At 48.8% G+C, this 20,224-nt stretch overlaps 1 protein-coding gene across 2 annotated transcripts in view; it reads left to right on the plus strand.

Annotated features, from left to right (window-relative positions):
* Positions 1-20,224, plus strand: part of USP16 (ubiquitin specific peptidase 16) — a 385,832-nt gene that overhangs the window by 283,370 nt on the left and 82,238 nt on the right. For both annotated transcript variants that reach the window (XM_078658388.1, XM_078658387.1), the window contains exon 14: positions 12,293-13,613. In XM_078658388.1, the coding sequence (XP_078514514.1) occupies positions 12,293-13,613 (1,321 nt within the window). The remainder of the gene's footprint in view (positions 1-12,292; positions 13,614-20,224) is intronic.

Raw genomic sequence — 20,224 nt, forward strand, 5'->3', positions numbered from 1 at the left:
GTGAGCAAGGGACTCACGTCTGAGCATACCCTGCCACACTTATGGTGGCCAAAAGCGGTACAAAAGGGGGTGGTGATGGACGGAGCATCTGAACCAATCAAACACTCACACCCAGTCAAAAGATCTGGGTTTAATCCATCACCGTTCTTTAGCCCACTCTGCCACCCCAGTTCAGACATGGCTATATGCAAATCAGTCTGACCCTGTGCCTCATGGGAACAGTCCAGCCCGAACTGCCAAGCCATGCCTTCCCTGGACCGGAAACAAGCTTCCGAGGACCGGTTTCTGGCATTACAGCCGTCTTCAGCCCGGCTTGCTTGAAACCAGTGGCAAAGTGAGCAAGGGACTCACATCTGAGCATACCCTGCCACACTTATGGTGGCCAAAAGCGGTACAAAAGGGGGTGGTGATGGACGGAGCATCTGAGCCAATCAAACACTCACACCCAGTCAAAAGATCTGGGTTTAATCCATCACCGTTCTTTAGCCCACTCTGCCACCCGAGTTCAGACATGGCTATATGTAAATCAGTCTGACCCTGTGCCTCATGGGAACAGTCCAGCCCGAACTGCCAAGCCATGCCTTCCCTGGACCGGAAACAAGCTTCCGAGGACCGGTTTCTGGCATTACAGCCGTCTTCAGCCCGGCTTGCTTGAAACCAGTGGCAAAGTGAGCAAGGGACTCACGTCTGAGCATACCCTGCCACACTTATGGTGGCCAAAAGCGGTACAAAAGGGGGTGGTGATGGACGGAGCATCTGAACCAATCAAACACTCACACCCAGTCAAAAGATCTGGGTTTAATCCATCACCGTTCTTTAGCCCACTCTGCCACCCCAGTTCAGACATGGCTATATGCAAATCAGTCTGACCCTGTGCCTCATGGGAACAGTCCAGCCCGAACTGCCAAGCCATATCTTCCCTGGACCGGAAACAAGCTTCCGAGGACCGGTTTCTGCGCTAAAGAACGGTGATGGATTAAACCCAGATCTTTTGACTGGGTGTGAGTGTTTGATTGATTCAGATGCTCCGTTCATCACCACCCCCTTTTGTACCATTACTCCTAGCCTTGACATCAGCTAGAAGAGTGAGTGAGATACAAGCGTTCACCATAAAAGAACCCTTCCTATATTTTTCACTGGATTGCGTTACTCTCAGAACGAACCCTTCATTTATACCTAAGGTACCTTCTCAGTTCCATTTAAATGAGCCAGTTAAACTGAAAGTCTTCTTTCCACACTGCATTCCTTAGATATCAAAAGATGTCTGAAATTCTACTTACAGAGGACAAAGAACTTCAGAAAATCTGATCAACTGTTTGTAGCTTATGGACAGACCACGTTGGGAACAGCTGTTACCAAGGCTACTATCTCCAGATGGATAGCCTTAGCAATCCAGTTCTGCCATACCAAAGCAAACAGACCTCTTACGAGGAATGTCAAGGCACATTCTACGAGGGCTGTTGCAGCATCTACAGCGTTGTTTGCAGGGGTGAAGCTCGAGGACATTTGTTGTGCTGCGACAAGGAAAAATGTCCACACATTCACCAGACATTACTGCCTGCAATCGTCAAGTCAGCGAGATGCAGCAGTTGGTCAAGCCGTCTTACGACACTTGTTTGTTTAAAGAAAATCTCGGGTACAGATATTTGATTTTGTCATACATGTTATTTTATAAAGGAGGTTATTTTATTAAGATTGCAAACATATTCATGTGATTTTTATATATATATATATATATATATATATATATATATATATATATATATATATATATATATATATACTAATGTTTCAAATGCATTTTTTTAACTTTTGTTACTCTTTGTCTATGACAATAATATGTAGAACATTTGGGAATAGGTTGATGATGGTTTAATGGGGCTGTTTCAGTACAAGTCTCCCACCATCCGCAACCGACTATCACTTGGTTACTGCTTGCTATTCTGATTCAGGCATGTGAATCTAAAAAAGGTACCCCAATACTGGATAAGAAAACAAGTTCTGTAGTAGGGGATCTCTGTGTATAGTCATAATCTAGTGAATAGTCCCGCCCATGTGCGTGGACCCCGGCAATCAAAAATAATCTCTTAAGTTGTCAGAAAATTGCAGAACTGCAAAGACACTTAAGAGAGAATTTAAAGACAAATAATGCAGCCTATATTCACAGGCTACACTGTCCAGTACTTCAACTAGAAATTCCACCAAAAAAAACCACAAATAGCACAGCCTGCCCAGTTTCTCCCATAGAGAAACTTGCCTCTACCAGTAAAAGCCTCTGGAATGATGGAGAGGAAGGCATGGACAGACAAGCCCCATAGGCTGCCATTATGTGGCTTAAATAGGATACTGTGCCTTTAAGAGAACTTTCCAGAACTTCTCCCAGTATCCCAGAATGCACAGCAGGTCCCTCTTACTTTCAGTTCTTTTTTCCGGCTCCTGCTAACAGGACCCTGGTGCATTGAGCTCTCCCTTTTTCAAGGGTTTATTGGATTTTTGTGCACTTTTGGCTTTAAAAGTGTTTTCAGTTGTGTACTTGGTGTTTCCCTTCACTCCTGTGTATTTGTTCCGGCTTTTTAGGGCCCTAAAATGCCTGCTCTATTCGACAAGTGCCCAGCATGTGGAAGGAAGACGGCCAAGACTGATCCACACGACGTCTGCATACTCTGTCTCCCTGAAGCACATGTCCCTGAAGAATGTGACATCTGCCAGACCTTTTCAACAAGGACCCTGAGGGACAGGCTGAAGATTAGGCTTCAAGGCCTAGAGGAGAGACGACTGCAGGCTGCAGGTGGGTCTGGGCAGGCTGGGAAGTTTCCCTCTGCCTCTGCTGAGGTTTCTGGGGGGCTCCCCAGAGGCAGGAAGCCCAGCAAACGGTCCCGGTCTCCGTCGACGTCGATTGCATCGACGACGACGTCGAGAGGGATGACGACGGTGTGTTCCCCATCTCCCCGGGGCTCCGGGTCGAGACAGCGTGGAAGATCGACGTCGAAAGGCCTAGGTAGGCCACCGTCGAGATCACCGCCAACGGCGGCGTCGTAGTCGTCATCGACATCAGCGTCGAGCCATCGACGTAGAAGAAGGACCGACAAGCACCGGCGCTCGCCGTCGAAGCGACACCGCCGGTCGCCGTCGAGCAGACGGTCGGCGTCGAGGACCGCGAGAAAACGGTCGGCGCAGAGGAGTCGACGACGCTCGTCGTCGAGGACTGACCGTTCGTCGTCGCGGTGGCGACGTTCGACGAGGAGGAGGAAGCACTGGACGTCGAGGAGGCGGCGTTAGACGCCGGAGTCGCGGGATCGACGTTCGACGCCGGAAAAGCGACGCTCTACGTCGAGAAGAAAGAGATCGGCGTCTCTAAGACTTTCCGCCTCTCCCAAGTGGCGCAGAAGGAGTTCTGGCGCCAAAAAGTCACACTGGGTCTGGTGAAGGACGCCGGAGGCGTCGCTCACATACTGGAGGGACTGGTTCGCAGTCCCCTCCCCCGAAGAAGTCACCGGGCTCGGTGTACTCGGTGGTGTATACACCACCTCGGCCTAAGACGCCCCCGCCTCTTCCTAAGGAGGATCCTCCCATCAATCCTCTGCTAACTCTGTTTCCTCCCGCGGGGCAACCACCGCCAACGGTTCCGCCTCATGGGCCCGCTCCTCGGTCGGAGATACCTCCTGTCCTTCCACCGAGGTCGGTGTCACTGCCTCCGCTCCCTACGCCACCTAAGAGGACCCCAAAACATAAACCCCAGGATAGGCCACGGAAGACGCCTCCGCGGAAGCCTGCGTAGCGCCCACGTACTGGGAGATCGCGATCACGTTCCAGGAGGAGGGAACGATCGCGCAACAGGTCATCCACACGGTCGAGACGGCGCCACAGGAGGCACAGGTCTCGTTCCCGGACAAGGTCTTCAGGGACCAGGGACTATTCTCCGACTTTGTCGGAATCACCGGAAACAAGGGTTTCCCCGATTGATGATCTGGTGTCTTTCCAGGTCGTCCTTTTACGAGGTGCAGCAAAATTGGGCATCTCGTTGACGGTGCCCACGCCCAAGACATCGGTGATCTTCGAGACGCTGCACCAGAAGCATCTGTCTCGGCCATTACTACCGCTGCTACCGGGCCTGGAAGATCCGGCCATGGACCTTTTTCTCACCCCGGCGGTGACTTAGGCGGCCCCCTCGAGACTGCAGAAAAAATACCGGGCTCCCGACTCGGATCCGGCTTTTCTAAGGGTGGAACCCCCTCCAGACTCTGTGATTGTGACGGCAGCTCCTAAACAGCATGCCACCACTCCGTCTTCCACAGTTCCACCAGATAAGGAATCTAGGTGGCTGGATTCGTCTGGGAGAAAAGTTTGTGGGACATCGGCGACTTCCATGAAGGCTGCGAGTGCCACCGCCTTGTTGGGGCGGTATGACCGAGCCCTCTGGGAATCTCTACAGCAGTTTGTGGAACATCTGCCGCGTGATAAGAGAGAAGATTTCCAAGAGGTGTTGAATGAGGGGATGTTGGTGGCGAATCAGGTCATCAGTGCCGCAGCTGACTCTTCCCTGCTGGCGGCGCATGGTTTCTGCCATGGGATTAACCAGCGAAGACACGCCTGGCTCCGCCTCATGTCGCTAAAACCTGACGCACAATAAAGGGTTGCCAATCTACCATTCTCTGGCGAAACCTTATTTGGAAAACATGCGGATGACAAAATGGCCCGCATGAAGGCGGAGGCCGAAACGCTCACGGCTGTGGGTTTGGAAATACCCAAGGATAACAAAAAGTCGTAGCACCCGTTCCAGAGACGGTTCGGTGGACAGGGCAGAGGGCATGGCCAGTCTTCAGGACAGCAGCAACAACAGCAGCAGTAGCAGCAGTTCAGAAGTCCGTTCCAGAAGCGCCAGAAAGGCAGAGGCGGCCACCAGTCGGCACCAGCGACTAGAGGTCCGGCCGGGTCTAGGCCCTGAGCGCTTACTTCCCCTACATCCATTACCCACTCCGGTGGGGGGGAAGCGTTCAATTTTTTCTGGCAGAGTGGAGAAAAATTACTCAGGACAAGTGGGTGCTGAACATTGTTTGCAATGGATACAGTCTTCGGTTCACCAGCCCGCCTCCATCAATCCCTCCGGTCAGCTCGCGGTTTCAGCTGCGCGAGCTCCAGTCGGAGGCTGATATCCTGTTGAGGAAAAGGCCGATAGAAGACGTACCTCTGTCTCAAAGAGGAAGAGGTCTGTACTCCCGGTTCTTCCTGGTTCGCAAAAAGGACAAGAACGAGTTCAGGCCCATTCTGGATTTGCGACAAGCAAACAAGTGGATTCGCAGAGAAAAGTTTCGCATGCTGTCGTTGCATCAGATTTATCCTCAGCTGCAACGGGGAGACTGGCTGTGTGCCATAGACCTAACAGATGCATACTTCCATGTGTCTATTGCACACAAACACAGGAAGTTCCTGCGATTACAAGTCGGCGCCAATCATTATCAATACACAGTACTGCCATTCGGACTGAAGTCTGCGCTGAGAACATTCTCGAAGTGCATGGCGGTGGTAGCAGCACACCTGAGGAAGAACAAGGTGTTTGTCTACCCGTACCTGGACGATTGGTTGATCAAGGCCTCCTCCTTCTCAGAAGCGCAAGCACACTTCCAGAAGACGTGCGTTCTCCTGAACAAGCTGGGGTTGCACATCAACATGTCCAAGTCTGTCCCGACTCCGGTCCAGTGCATACAGTACTTGGGAGCCTCCATCAATACGCTGTCAGCAAGCGTGTCTCCTTCGAAGGAACGACGATTATCACTTCTTCGGAAGGCTCAGGCTCTCCTGATCACTCCATCTACCACAGTGAGGATGGTGTCTTCTCTACTGGGATCGATGGCCTCGTGTATCTTCCTAACGCCACACGCACGACTGCACATGAGACCGTTGCAAGAGTGCTTGGAGGACCAGTGGGATCAGAGGAAAGGATCTTGGGACGACAAGATACGACTGTCTCTGCATGCTCTTCAGTCTCTGAAGTGGTGGTGTTCAGCGGAGAATCTCCTCAGAAGGGTTCCCTTTCACAAGGACATTCCCACACAGACTATCGTGACGGATGCGTCTCTCCACGGCTGGGGGGCGCTCTCCGGAGACTTAACGATACAAGGAACGTGGTCCCCGACGGAGTCCACGTATCACATCAATTTCCTGGAACTCAGAGCTGTTCACTTGGCACTGAAGGCCTTTCTTCCGTCCTTTCAGACCAAATCTCTGCTTGTACAGACGGACAATACGACCACGATGTATTACCTCAACAAGCAGGGGGGCTCGAGATCGCGCACTCTGTCGCAGGAGGCGCAGGCGATCTGGCATTGCCTTCTAGCCCGAGGACTGGCGATAACGGCTACCCATCTGCCAGGTGTGCAGAATGTTCAGGCGGACGCACTGAGCAGACTGATTCAGGAAAACCACGAATGTGTTAATAACAACGAAGTACTAGAAGTCTTCGCAAGGTGGGGAACTCCAGACGTAGATCTGTTCGCCACTGCCGAAAACAGCAAATGCCGAGACTTCGCCTCCAGGTACTACCAGCAGGGGACGCTGGGGAATGCGCTATGGATCAACTGGTCGAACAGCTTTCTGTACGCTTTTCCACCCATTCCCCTGATTCCGGCGGTGCTCATCAAACTGTCCCAATCCAGTGCGCGGATGATCTTGATTGCCCCGGAATGGCCCAGGCAGTGGTGGTTCACGGACCTGCTTCACCGGTCTCTCCTTCCTCACGTACGGCTGCCGTGCAGGCCGGACCTTCTCTCGAAGTTCGGGGGGCAGATGTTGCACCCCAACCTCTCGTCTTTGAGTTTGGTGGCATGGCTCCTGAGATAGTGCAATATGGCCATTTGAATTTGCCCGAAGATTGCATGGACATACTGAAGGAATCTAAGCGACCTTCCACTCGGACTTCCTATGCTTACAAGTGGAAGAGGTTCTGTATCTGGTGCAAGTCCAAGAACTATGATCCGAGGACGTGCAAGGAAGATGTCATCCTTCCTTACCTTCTACATTTGGCGCAGTCTGGCCTTAATGTCCATTCCATTAAGGTTCATCTTGCTGCATTGACTGCCTACAGGAAATGCCCGTCACAGACTTCCTTCTTCCAGATCCCTGTGATCAAAGATTTTCTGGAAGGCTTGAAGAAAGTGTTCCCTCCTGTCAGGCTTCCTTCGCCTTCATGGGAATTGAATGTGGTGCTGTCCAGATTGATGAAGGAGCCTTTTGAACCTATTCTTAAGGCTTCGTTGCAGCACCTGTCCTGGAAGGCGGCGTTCCTCGTGGCCATTACATCGGCCCGCAGGCTGAGTGAAATTCAGGCGTTATGTTGCCAAGAACCTTATACTGTATTTCATGCTGCTAAGGTTGTTATGCGTACTCACCCTAAATTTCTTCCCAAGGTTATTTCTGATTTTCATGTCAACCAGACCATAACTTTGCCTACGTTTTTTCAGAATCCTTCATCTCCAGCGGAAAGGTCGTTACATTCCCTGGATGTTAGGAGGGTGTTGAAATTTTATCTGGATAAAACCAAGGATATTCGTAGGTCAGACCAATTGTTTATCAATTATGGATCGGTCAGGACGGGTCTTGCGACCTCTAAGCAGTCTATCTCTAGATGGATTGTGTCCTGCTTACAGTTGTGTTACCAAAAAGCTAATAAGACCTTAGGGGGTAAACCTAAGGCTCATTCCACCAGGGGCAAAGCTGCTACGACAGCTTTGCTCCGTAATGTTCCAATTGCTGCGAAATCTGTGCGCACAGTAGTGGTGTTATTTCTATTTTCTCCACCGCCGCTTTGGTGTGGGGATGGGCTTGCCATTCTATTCACTAGATTATGACTATACACAGAGATCCCCTACTACAGAAGGAGTAGTTTCTGTCCTGTAACTCCAGTTCTGTAGTAGGGATATCTCTGTTATAGTCATAAGCGTCCTCCCGCCTCCCCGGTGGAGAGAGATGTTCATGTAAGGAATGCTACAGGTCTGGCGTGTTGCGCCTTCAAAAAAAGAACTGAAAGTAAGAGGGACCTGCTTGGGATACTGGGAGAAGTTCTGGAAAGTTCTCTTAAAGGCACAGTATCCTATTTAAGCCACATAATGGCAGCCTATGGGGCTTGTCTGTCCATGCCTTCCTCTCTATCATTCCAGAGGCTTTTACTGGTAGAGGCAAGTTTCTCTATGGGAGAAACTGGGCAGGCTGTGCGATTTGTGGTTTTTTTTTGTGGAATTTCTAGTTGAAGTACTGGACAGTGTAGCCTGTGAATATAGGCTGCATTATTTGTATTTAAATTCTCTCAAGTGTCTTTGCAGTTCTACAATTTTCTGAGATTATTTTTGATTGCCGGGGTCCACGCACATGGGCGGGACTATTCACTAGATTATGACTATAACAGAGATACCCCTACTACAGAACTGGAGTTACAGGACAGAAACTACTCCTTACTTACCTGTAACTTCAGTTATCCAGTATTGGTATCTTTCATAGATTCACATGCACCCACCCTCCTCCCCGGAGAGTCAGTTCTCTAGAATTGGGATACTTATTCCCCACTTGTGCTAACGAAAATCTGAGGAGAACTGGCTCTGCAGAGAGGGTTCTAGAGGGTGCTGACAGCTGATTGGCTGTAACAAAGACTTGGGTCTTTTCAGCATAATGAGGTAGATAGGCTACTGCAATCTAGGCCTCAGGCCTGTATTTGGGGCCTACTACTATAATTTACTTTTGGCACTGCTTTTTTATACACCGTGGGACTCCCGCCTAGGCGACGGGGAATGATTCAGGGATGTGAATCTATGAAAGATACCAATACTGGATAACTGAAGTTACAGGTAAGTAACTTGTTTTCTTCTCAAGAACAACGGTCACCTCTGTCTGATTTTAAGACCTTCTTATTCTGATTCCTTTTTTTAGGTTTTTTGTATTTTTATAGAAGTACACACATTCAACTTGGGAAAGAGATATTGCATGTCATAATAAATCATTGTGACAGAGGATGCACTTTTACGACTCCTATCTTTATGGATGGTTTTAAAATGGATTGCAATACGTTTGTGATACACTGGACACCCTTTGTGTAACAAACATACATACATACATAGGGAGACATCTAGTTTTATACACAGCACGTCGCTTAACCGCTCAACCTGCACATCTCCAATTTGGTGGTGCATTATTTGTGCAGCTCCTGATTATATGCACATAATTACACCCCCTACTCTACATCTGGGGCACCCATCCGATCTACCCAGGTAAATTCTACTTAATCTTGTGGGTGACATAGAAGTGTAGTACAGCACATTCTCTGGCCATCTCGGTCAGTCTGGCAAATTGTACAAAGTTGCCCAGGCCTACCCCAAAGATCACTTGAGAGTCTGAAAGTGTGCGCCTGCCTCTCTGTTACAAGCCTCCCAACCTATTGGCCTCTCCAACTGCATGCCACTACAGAAATCTATTCTGAATTTCTTCTTCAGGATGGAGAAATTAAAAATGCTTTATCTTGCAGAGGTCTTTTTGGGATGCATACTTTCATGTTGCAATCTTCCTTTTCTGCCGCGTTAAAACAACTACATTGGCTACCAGTAAAGAGACGTATCGAGTTCAAGGCTCTCTATATAGCTTTTAAGGCTACCCGTGACACGGGCCCAGCTTTCTTTAAGCAGCACCTCCGTTGATATATCCCTACGCGCCAGTTACGCTCAGCGGAGTCTTTTAATCTGATGATCCCTACGCTCAGGGAAAGTTCCTGGGGCAGGAGAAGCTTTCTGGTCGATACAGCCAGACTTTGGAACTCTCTCCCCCAGAGGTTAAAAAATAAAACTCACCGACTGGCGTTTAGGAAAGTGCTAAAAATATGGCTGTTTATTCTCTGACGGTATTTTTAAATCCATCGGCATTTATACTAGGCCTCTTGACACCTTTGGACAAAATGTATCTCACTTTATAAATCATCTTTTCATTTCATGTCATACCTGTGTTTTTTAGTTTTCTACACCCACTATCACTTTGCAGTCTTCCCATTCAGGCCAACATTAGCCCCCTGAATGTCCACAAAGGTAATATCAGGGTGCTGTGCAACTTAATTGGTCTTGGAATGCTATAATCCCTTGCTTCAATGACTGCCAGCTGAAGATGGGACTACCTGCAGGCCACAATCCCCCTGTTATTCAAATTGGGGGTCTTGATCACCATTCCAAAGTCACAATTTCAGACTTCCCAGTGCCTCATCTGAGGGGGAGATGGCAACTGTCTCCATCAAGACCTTTCCCCCGACTCCCCAACCCCCCACTCCCCTTCTTAGGAGTTCAGGAAATTCAGGCTATGATTCTTACGTTTTGGGAGGGAGCTCTGCTTCTGGCTCATATAGTCCTCTGTCTCTTGGGCTTGCATCCTGCTGGTGGCCCGTGCTCGATGGCGCATGGAGGCACACCACTAGTGTCTCCATTAGGCCAAGACTTGGGGAGTCCTGATGGACACCATTCTGACTTCCCTAGATGCAGCCCAAAATCTACGGTGGTGGTTCGTCTTGGACCAGCTCACACGTGGAAAGCACTTCTGCCCTATGCTGGTGGTGGCTGCATGTGTTCCAGATGCGTCCTCCCTTAGTTAGGATGGTCATCTCGATGAATAAGAGATCAGAGACCTGTGGTCTGCTTTGGAGCAGAGATCACATATCAACTTGCTTGAGTTCCAGGCAATTGCATGTCATTCAAGACGTTCCTACATTCCATCAATGGTTGCTCGAGCCAAGTCTTGATGTACAATTACAATATGACCCGATGTAGTACGCCAATAAGCTGTGCTCGCTCATGTCCTGTGTGTCTCAAAGCTATGGTATTGGCTCAGTCTTGGTGTCTAGCTTGTCCTGAACCATCGCGTGGTTTCCTAGAACATGTGGGCTCAGAACCTCAGTTAGTACAGTCCTGAAAATCACAAGTGGCATCTTCACCTAGAGTTGGTTCAGTCTATTTTCACCCTTTAGAACAGTACTTGGATAGGTCTCTCTGTCACTCACAGTAACGTTTGTTGCACACAGTTCTGTGTGCTGCAGTTCTAGCTGCAAGGAGTTCTTGAGATATATTCTGTCTGAGGTGAGGCTTGCATTCCGTTCCTGCGATTCCTCGTGTTGTGAGGAAGCTGTGTCAGTACAACCTACACATCTTAATTTTGTAAGACTGGCCACAGAGAATGTGGACTTTGCATCTGCTCTACTGCTCCCTATGCCCTTCTCTTCCCTTTTGGGTAAACCTCCTCTTGCAGTAGGAGTAGCAGGCCATGCATTGAAACCTCCAGAGCCTCCACCTTCATGCCTGATGCTTGAGCAGGGCAGTTGAGGTCCCTTGATCTGCCTGCTGAGATGGTGGGTGTGATTTCGTCAGCTCATCACTTTTTTACCAGATCACTTTATTTTGACCATTTTTTTTCTTGGTGCACTAAAGCAGAAGCCTACCAACTCAAGGCACGATGATCTGATGTGATGGCTTAGCACTTTTATTTGCCCAGCAAACTTTGCCGCAGGCACTGTTACTGGCTAGTTGTGGGCCCGTTTGTTTTTCTTTGTTTATCAGACCTGCCTTTTTTAAGTGTCCTAAAATTGTTTTTTTCCTGAAGGTTTTGACCCCTTTGTTCACCTCCCACCCCCACCTTGTTATGCCTCATTAGGACCTTAACTAGGTGCTCGCAGTTGGATGGTTTCACCTTTGAGCCTATGCACAGTTTCCTCTGTAGCTGCTTACTTTAACGGCTGAGTTCTCAATCCACATTAATTTGGTGTGGTGTGTTATTGAGCTGCAGGCATTGTCTGTTTGGTCTCCACTTTTTTTCTGACAAGCCGGTTCGTAGGCCCAAGGCTTTTGTCTTGCTAAAGGTTGTCATCACTTTTTACGAGGGTCCGGCCAACACTCTGCCAACATACTTACCCACCCCCTCATCCCACAAAAGAGGAGGAGAGTCGGCACTGCTTAGATCCTCACATGATCCTTAGATTTTAATTTAAGTGGACCGACGAGTACCAGATTGATTGATGATCAGGTTTTCCATGGCTATGCTGGTTTTGTAATGTTCATATGAAATATCTAAAGTTTTGTTCTTTTGAAACCTACAAAGTACTTTTAAACACTTCAATTACTCAACTCTAAATTATGATTTTGTGTTAGCTAAATATTTAAATTTCCGCATTGTGAAAGCTGATTTGTGGGCATCATCTCATCATGATCTATCTTTCACTAATTTTGATAGCAGTTTTCTGATCTTTGACACAGTTTATCAATGTGAATATTTCTCTTTTCAGAACCAACGTAGACAGTTCAAGGTGCTTCAGCTGGGTGATCTTGCTACTGCAGAAGGTGATTCGGAAGTACACCAGGATGGTTATGTTGACCAGTCAAAACCAGGCTCTTGTTTAGAAAATGATAAATACAAAGACGAGTTGAAAGATCTAGTTCAAAGTGTAGAACATAGCTTGCTTCTTATAAATAAAGAGAATGAGACTGATACACTAAGAGCTGAAAATGGAAACTGTCAATTGCAGCCTAGTGTTGAAACTGTAATACAAACAGAAGACGCTTCACAAATCTTAGCTGCTACAAGTGAGGTTGTCAAAAGCAACGACAGCCCTATTTTGGAAGAAAGTGCCCCGAGTTTGGGAGAAGGAGACCCACCTCTAGATGAGTGTCAGTCCGCATGTTTGAAAAAAGTAAACTGCTGTTTAGAAGGTGACTCGTTTTCAGGAGAAAAAAGCCCTACATGTTTGGAAAAAGTCAGGCCACATTTGAAAAGAACTCACCATTTTGTGGAAGAGGATATTCCATGTTGTGGTAAAGACTGCTCATCTTTAGAGGAAGACAGATCTCTGCTTTTAGTGGAAGGAAGCCTGCCATGTTTAGATAAAGTCAGCTCGTGTTCGGGAAATAGCCCATGTTTGAAAGAAAGCCACCAATCTTTGACACATAGCTGTCTGTGTTTAAGAGACAGCAACCAATGTCTCGAAAGGGACAGTCCGTGTCTTGAAGGAGAAAGCCCATGTTTGAAAGAAGATCAAGGCAGCACCAATTTAGACAAAAGCATTAATGTTCCAAATGTAGAAGAAAGCAACTCAAGTTTGGAAGAGATCGTGCCAGGTTTGGACAAGAATATTCAGTGCTTGGCAAATGAAAACCTCTTTTTGGAAGAAGGAAACTCTCATTTGAATGAAAACTGCCATACCTTGGAAGAAGGCAGTACTAGTTTGGACAGCAGCAGCTCAAGTTTGGAAAAAGGCAGTCCAAGTTTGGAAATAAGCAGTCCAAGTGTGGAAATAGACAATGAAGCGATGAATGACTTAGTTAACGGTTTTGACAAACTACAATTGGGAGTGATGTGTAATGCTAGTGAAGAACATGAGAACACTAGCTCTCATATTTCAGAGACAAAATTATACGAAGTAGTAAATGAAGATCCAGAAACAGCATTTTGCACCTTGGCAGATAGAAACACTATAAATACAGACGAATGTTCTGTGGAAAGCTGCTTATATCAGTTTACACGTAATGAAAAACTGTGTGAGAACAATAAATTATTATGTAATGTGTGTACACAAAGGCAGTGCAATAGGCGGAATACCAATGTTAAAGGTACGTAAAGCAAGCAAAAACTGAGGCAAAAATGAATTGATCTTTATTGTCAAGTGATGTATTTGTACACGATAGCAGTTGTGGGTTAAAATGTAGATGTGCATTTATACCCCTTTACCCAAGGTTGTGAGCACACCTGCAGTTAGCTGGTGCCTTCAAAAACAACACGTTTGGTGTGATTCGTTAAAAAGGAGAGCCCCGTTTTTAACCAAATTAAAGACCTTTATGAAAGGTGTTCGTACCATTCGGAGAGCCTTGAGTCTTATGATTTCTGAAGGTTCACTCTGGTCCTCCTTCAAGGAAACATAAACACGTATCAACATGTGTGCTCAAAACTATGGGTGAAAAGACGTGAAAGCACATCTAGCCTGCAATTGCTAATGCTTTACTTTATGTGCCAGATTCTGCCTAATTATAATCTATCTTTGTTTTAAATGTGTCTGCAAGATTAGCCTTTTAAGTCAATTTATAAAAGGATGACTATTTACACTAGGTCAAGACTAAACCAGTTCCTGTTATGCAGTGTTTTTTGTTTCTAATTTACTGTTAGTGAGATAGGTTTTATTTTTTTTATGTAATGAGTCAGAATACCCTATTTCAGAAATTCACCAGCACCCAATTTTAATGTCTAGACACACTCAGGAGACTGGATCTGGTTGCAGATTCACCAGGTGATTTCCACATGTACTATGCTGTTATAACATATGGCAGTGGACTTATCTGGGGTACATCTAGAGGAAAAAAAGGCCAAATGCATACTTCCTGCTAGAGCCTCTATATATGATAGAGATATCTAGCTGCAGACTATTTACTTTGAACTTCCAGGTGTCAGGCTGGATCCGGAAGATTTTTCTTAGCAGTACCCCTGCATGCCGGTAGGTGGCGTCAGTCGACTCCGTGTGACGTCGTCTGCACTATGTTTGTCATGATGTCCGCCTCATCATTATAACTGCCACTCCGGCACGCTGACGTCAGTTCTTTTATTTGTGCGCCAGCCAGCGCCGATCCGTTGAAGAGATCTCCCCCGTGTCATTTTTTTACAGACTGTTTCCAACTTGTTGTCGACTTATTTTTGTGTGTAGGAGTTATGTCGAGTAAGAAGATATCTGGGTTCAAGGTGTGTGGCGCCTGTCGCCACGCCATGTCGGTCACGGACCCCCACTTAGTGTGTCTCTGGTGTCTAGAGCGTTATCACGACTAGAAGTTGTGCTCTGACTGCCAGGCCATGGCGCCGAAGGCTTTGAGGGAGCGGACCCTAAAGCTGCTCGCGGCCCAGCGCCTGGCACCGCGGAGGTCGCCTCAGTGGTCTCGAACCCGGTCCAGGTCTGAAGCGAGAAGAAGTTCCGAGCACCGCTCCAGTGAATTGAAGTCTTCTTCATCGAAGTCGTCAAAGTGAGGTAAGAGGCACCACAAAAAGCACAAGAAGTCAAAGCATGCTTTGACTTTACCCCACCCGTCTCACGATGCGGTGAAGTAACCTTAGCGTCCGAGGCCCCACTCCGTGGAGCGGGTGCCCGGGTCGGATTTGTGGTTCCTTGCCTTTCTGGGTCCAGGAGCAACCCCCATCCAGCTTAAAGAGTTTTATGATGCCATGTGTGCGGTTTGACCCTGCCATGGCACCTTCGGGCCCTGCAGGCTCCGATAATGGAGCCTGCAGGGCATGTGGGGCAATGGACATGTGCTTGGGTACCGCACATGTGGCTCCGGCCATGGTGCCACAACCTCCGATTAGACCTGTTCCTGATTCTGGACCAGCGCCGGTCGCCCCACCACAGCAACCTTCCCCCATGCCACGTCTAGCGCTGAGGTCCTCTGCGGCGCCGGCGCCTCCCCAAGCCTCATACCTGACAACACAGAGCCGGTCAGGCATCCTCCGAGACCGGTGCCGACGGAGCCGTAAGACACCATGTCGTTCAACCTGCCCTTTTCTGAAGGGTAAGGGATGGATGAAGAGGATTGGGAGGGAGCAGGATCCCCTAGAAAGCCAGCACCCAAGAGGGGTGGACTAGTATGAGGAACTGGGTCATGCCAGTGGTTTGGACACCTCTCCAGACTTAGGCATGCTGTCTCCACCTACCTTGGCTACAGAGGGGGGGGCATTATTTGCAATGGTGGTGGTGCTGCGGAGGTTCCGGACCTGCAGCTCTCTATGGTGGCAGTCAAGATTAACGTCTTGACAGAGGTCCTGCAGCCTTGGGTCTCCAGCTCAGAATCCTTGCTGCCTTTTATTGAGGCTCAGGGGCTTCTATGAACAGGACGATTGCCTGCCGCCATCGCCCTGTGCCGGGCGGCCCACTTTTCCTCACCACCCCACAAAGCTTGGAGTTCCAAGCTTCCACTTCCCTTGGCATTTTCCCTTCTGCACCCTCGGACAGGAAATCCAAGAGACTGGAGAATTTGGACATTTTGGCAATGCAGTCGTTGAACACCACTTGCCTTTTGGGCGGGTATTTCCATTGTATATGGGACACTGTTGCGCAGGTGCTGCCCAGAGTCTCAGAGGAGGACCTGGCTCTACTCTCCCAAGCACTTTCCGATTGGAGAGACGCAGCAAAATTCGCCATCAGATGTGGCTTGGGCACAACAGACTTGCGGGGTAGAGCGATTACAATGACGGTGGCCATCCATCACCATGCCTGGCTGAGAACGTCTGGATCTTCGAGGGATGTCCAAGCTAACCTTATGAACATGCCCTTTGATGGCTCCCGTCTCTTCAGAGACCAGGCAGATGCTGCCCTCAAGCGATTCAAGGACTTGCGGGCCCGAGTCAAGACCTTGGGCCTCACCACAACTCCCCGGGCCGCATCTGCTTTTCGCTCCTTAGGTGGCTACGGAGGGGGCTATCAACTGCGGCAGCTCTATTCTGGCCAGAGGGCCCAGCAAGCTCAGCAGCCTCTGCTGGGCCATGGACGCGGTTTGCCTCAACCCCGCGGGTCAGGAGGCCAGAAGTCAAGCCAAGCCACAATCCCCTCCACTGCAAAACCTTCCTAGTCCGATCCTCCAGTATAATTTAGATCCAGTTGGTGGCAGAGTACGCCATCATCTCCATCACAGGCGAGACATCACATCGGACATCGGTGTTTCAAATTGTCCGAAGGGGTTTCTCCCTTCCAGACTACGGTCGGCTGAAGGAGGATCACCTTTCCCTGCTCCTCAAGGCAGTCAAGACTCTCTTGCCCAAGGTAGCTACAAAGAGGGTTCCTGGGCCAGAAATAGACTATGGTTGTTATTCCCACTATTTTCTGGTCCCGAAGAAGAATGCAGGCCTTTGTCCTATCCTAGACCTCAGAGCTCTCAACTACTTCCTCAGAAAGGAGAAGTTTAAGGTGCTCAGCCAAGCTCAGGTCCTGTCTGCCTTGGAACCGGGAGACTAGATCGTAGCGTTGGACTTGCAGGATGTCTATTGTCATATCCCTGTCCTGCCTGCCTGTCTTTGCTACCTGCGGTTTACGGTGGGCCACGAGCCCTTTCAATTTGCAGTGCTCCCTTTCGGCTTCACCCTTGGGTGGTCACAAAGATTATGTCGATGGTCGCAGCCCATCTGCAGCGATCAGGGGTTCCTGTCTTCCCCTATCTCGACAACTGGTTGTTGAAGGCGGACTCGCCCCAAACGGTTGTCTCCCACCTCCAGACTACGGCGAGCCTCCTGCATTCGATGGTGTTCACTATCAACATGCCGAAGTCGCTCCTGACCCCCTCTCAGACGCTCCTTTTCATTGGAGCGGTTCTGGACACAATGCCGTTTCGGGCCTATCCTCCCGAATGGCGAGTCCACGATATTCAGGCTATGATACCGATGTTTCGGCTTCTATTGTGGATTTCGGTAAGAATGACTGAGGATGTTGGACTTCATGGCCTCCTGCATCTTGCTAGTGACCCATGCACGGTGGCACATGTTGGCTCTGCAGTGGGACCTGAAGTTCCAATGGGCACAGAATTGAGGAAATCTCACCGACCTAGTTCAGATTTCAGAGAGCACTGTGAGAGACCTGCACTGGTGGCTAACAAAACACGATTGGTTCAAGGGCAGACCCCTCTCCCTTCCCCACCCAGATCGCACAGCAGTGACGGATGCGTCCCTTCTGGGTTGGGGTGGCCATCTTGGAGAGGTGGAGATCAGAGGACCATATCAATTTGTTGGAGCTTCAGACGATTAACTGGCACTGAAAGCCTTTTTGCCTTCGATAAAGGGAAGGCTCGTACAGGTGTTCACAGACACTATACTGGCATGTGGTACTGCAACAAATATGGCGGAGTAGGTTTGTGGACTTTGTCAAGATTCCCTGGGTCTCTAAACTCAGTTGGTACAGCTGGGCATTTCCCTGGTAGTTCAACACCAGGCCGGTTCTCTGACCACCAGGGCAGATGAGCTCAGTCGAAGGTTCCTTGTGGATCATGAGTGGCATCTCCAATCGCAGGTGGCACATGGTCACTTTCAGCGGTGGGGAGAGCCTTTGTTAGATCTGTTCACCTCTGAAGAGAACCCGCAATATCAGCAGTTTTGCTCATTGGAGTTTCCAAGGCGTCTCTCGCTTTTCAACACGAGTGGAGCTCAGGCCTCCAAACGCCTTGCCGCCCATACCACTCCTGCCCAGAGTGCTCAAGAAGATCAGGAGCGACCAAGCACAAGTTATTCTTGTGGCTCTGGACTGGGCGCAGAGTTTGGTATCCTGAGCTTCTAGACATGAGCATCGATCCTCCAGTCAGGTTGCCCCTTCTGGAGAATCTTCGCAGCAGGGGAGGGTCCTCCACCTGAACCTGTCCACTCTCTGTCTCCTTGCGTGGAGATTGAACGGTGGCAGGTGACAGCTTTCGACTACCCTCCCGAAGTATGTGAGGTTATTTTGGCAGCCAGGCATCTCTCCACAAACTCAGTATATGCCTGCTGATGGAACAAATTTTGTAAATATTGTACAGACTGGTCTATCTGCATCCTTATCTGATGTCCTCCTGTTTACACTTTCCTTGGCCCAGCAGGGCTCTGCTCTGGGCACCTTGAAGGGTTCTCTTTCGGCCCTTTCCTCTTTTCTTCAGCTACCTCATCAGCCTTCTCTGTTCAGATCACCTCTCGTGCAGAGATTCTTGAAGGGGTTAACGCATTTGTTTCCCCTTCTCTCTTTATTATGCCACAGTGGGACCTTAATTTGGTTCTCACTTTTCTGATGTGTGCATTGTTAGAGCCGCTACACAACTGCCTTCTATGGCTGCTCACCATCAAAACAGCCTTCTTAGTGGCAATAACATCTGCCAGTAGGGTGAGTGAACTGCAGGCACTGTCATTACAGCCTCCTTACCTGACAGTCTTCCCGGATAAAATGGTGCTCCGCACAAGGGCATCTTTTCTCCCTAAGGTGGTGACACCCTTACACATCGGTTACTCTTCCCACCTTCTATGCACCACCGCAGCCTTCGAAGGAAGAGGAGTGTCTCCATCGTCTGGACCTAAAAAGAGGGTTATCGTTCTATCTAGATCAAACCAAAGAGTTCCGGGTGGATGCCCAACTGGTTATAGGGTACGTGGGTGCAAAGAAAGGGCGTGCTGTCCAAAAGAGGACTATATCCCACTGGGATATCCTCTGTATAGCGAAGAAAGAGCCCCCTGAAGGGCTTAGGGCCCATTCCACCAGGGCAATAGCGGTCACCGTAGCTCTCCAGCATGGTGTAACAGTTTCTGATATCTGCCAAGCAGCCACATAGGCATCGCTGCACACATTTTCCAGACACTTCTGCCTCGATTCCCAGGTTCACAGAGAAGGCCTGTTTGGTCGCTCTGTCCTGCAGTATTTTCTGGTCTAAACATTTCCGCAGTCCCTCCTCCGGAGATGGTATTGCTTAGGTATCTGTTCAAAGGTAAGGAGTCTGCGGCTAGATGTCTCTCAGATGGACAGGTTACTTACCTTCGGTAATGCCTTATCTGGTAGAGAAATGATCTAACCGCAGATTCCTTAAGAAAAATCTTCCAGGATCCAGCCTGACACCTGAAAGTTAAAAGGTAGGGAATATGCGGTTAGATCATGCCTCTACCAGATAAGGCGTTACCAAAGGTAAGTAACTTGTCCTTCTCTCCTAAAGAAAAAACGAGTATCTACTGATGCTGCCCTGCATTATGTATCAGCGGAAGAGTCTTTCATAGGGCCAGTGTCTTCTAAGGCAGTCATGCATCGAGGGGTGAAAAAATAGATGCACTGTACACAGGATCCTGTATAAGTCAAGGGCAATGCTCCATCGGACTACATCATTGTCCCCATTGCTAGGAAGAGGGGCAGTGCTTCAATATCCACTAGACCACCATCAGAAAAAATAAGAGAACCTCAATACAAGAAGAGTGCAAAACTGTCAATAGCCAACACTGGTCTAAAATCATCCCTGGATGCAGCAGACACATCTAGTAGACAACTGTGCAATGGCACTGTTCTAAGGTGGCATGCCTGGCTAATAGTTTCTGGTTTCAAACAGGAAGGACTGGCATTCAGTATAAGTAGGTCCTTCACTTGGGAAAGTCTTGAGTGGCAGTGGATGACTGATGAAGGATACCACGAGGGCAAAGGCGATGACAGCCCTGCAGTTTAGAAGATCCTTTAAAAAAAGGAGCTACCAGGGTGTGCCCAAGA

Source organism: Lissotriton helveticus, chromosome 8, assembly GCF_964261635.1.
Source record: "Lissotriton helveticus chromosome 8, aLisHel1.1, whole genome shotgun sequence".
Taxonomy (NCBI): domain Eukaryota; kingdom Metazoa; phylum Chordata; class Amphibia; order Caudata; family Salamandridae; genus Lissotriton; species Lissotriton helveticus.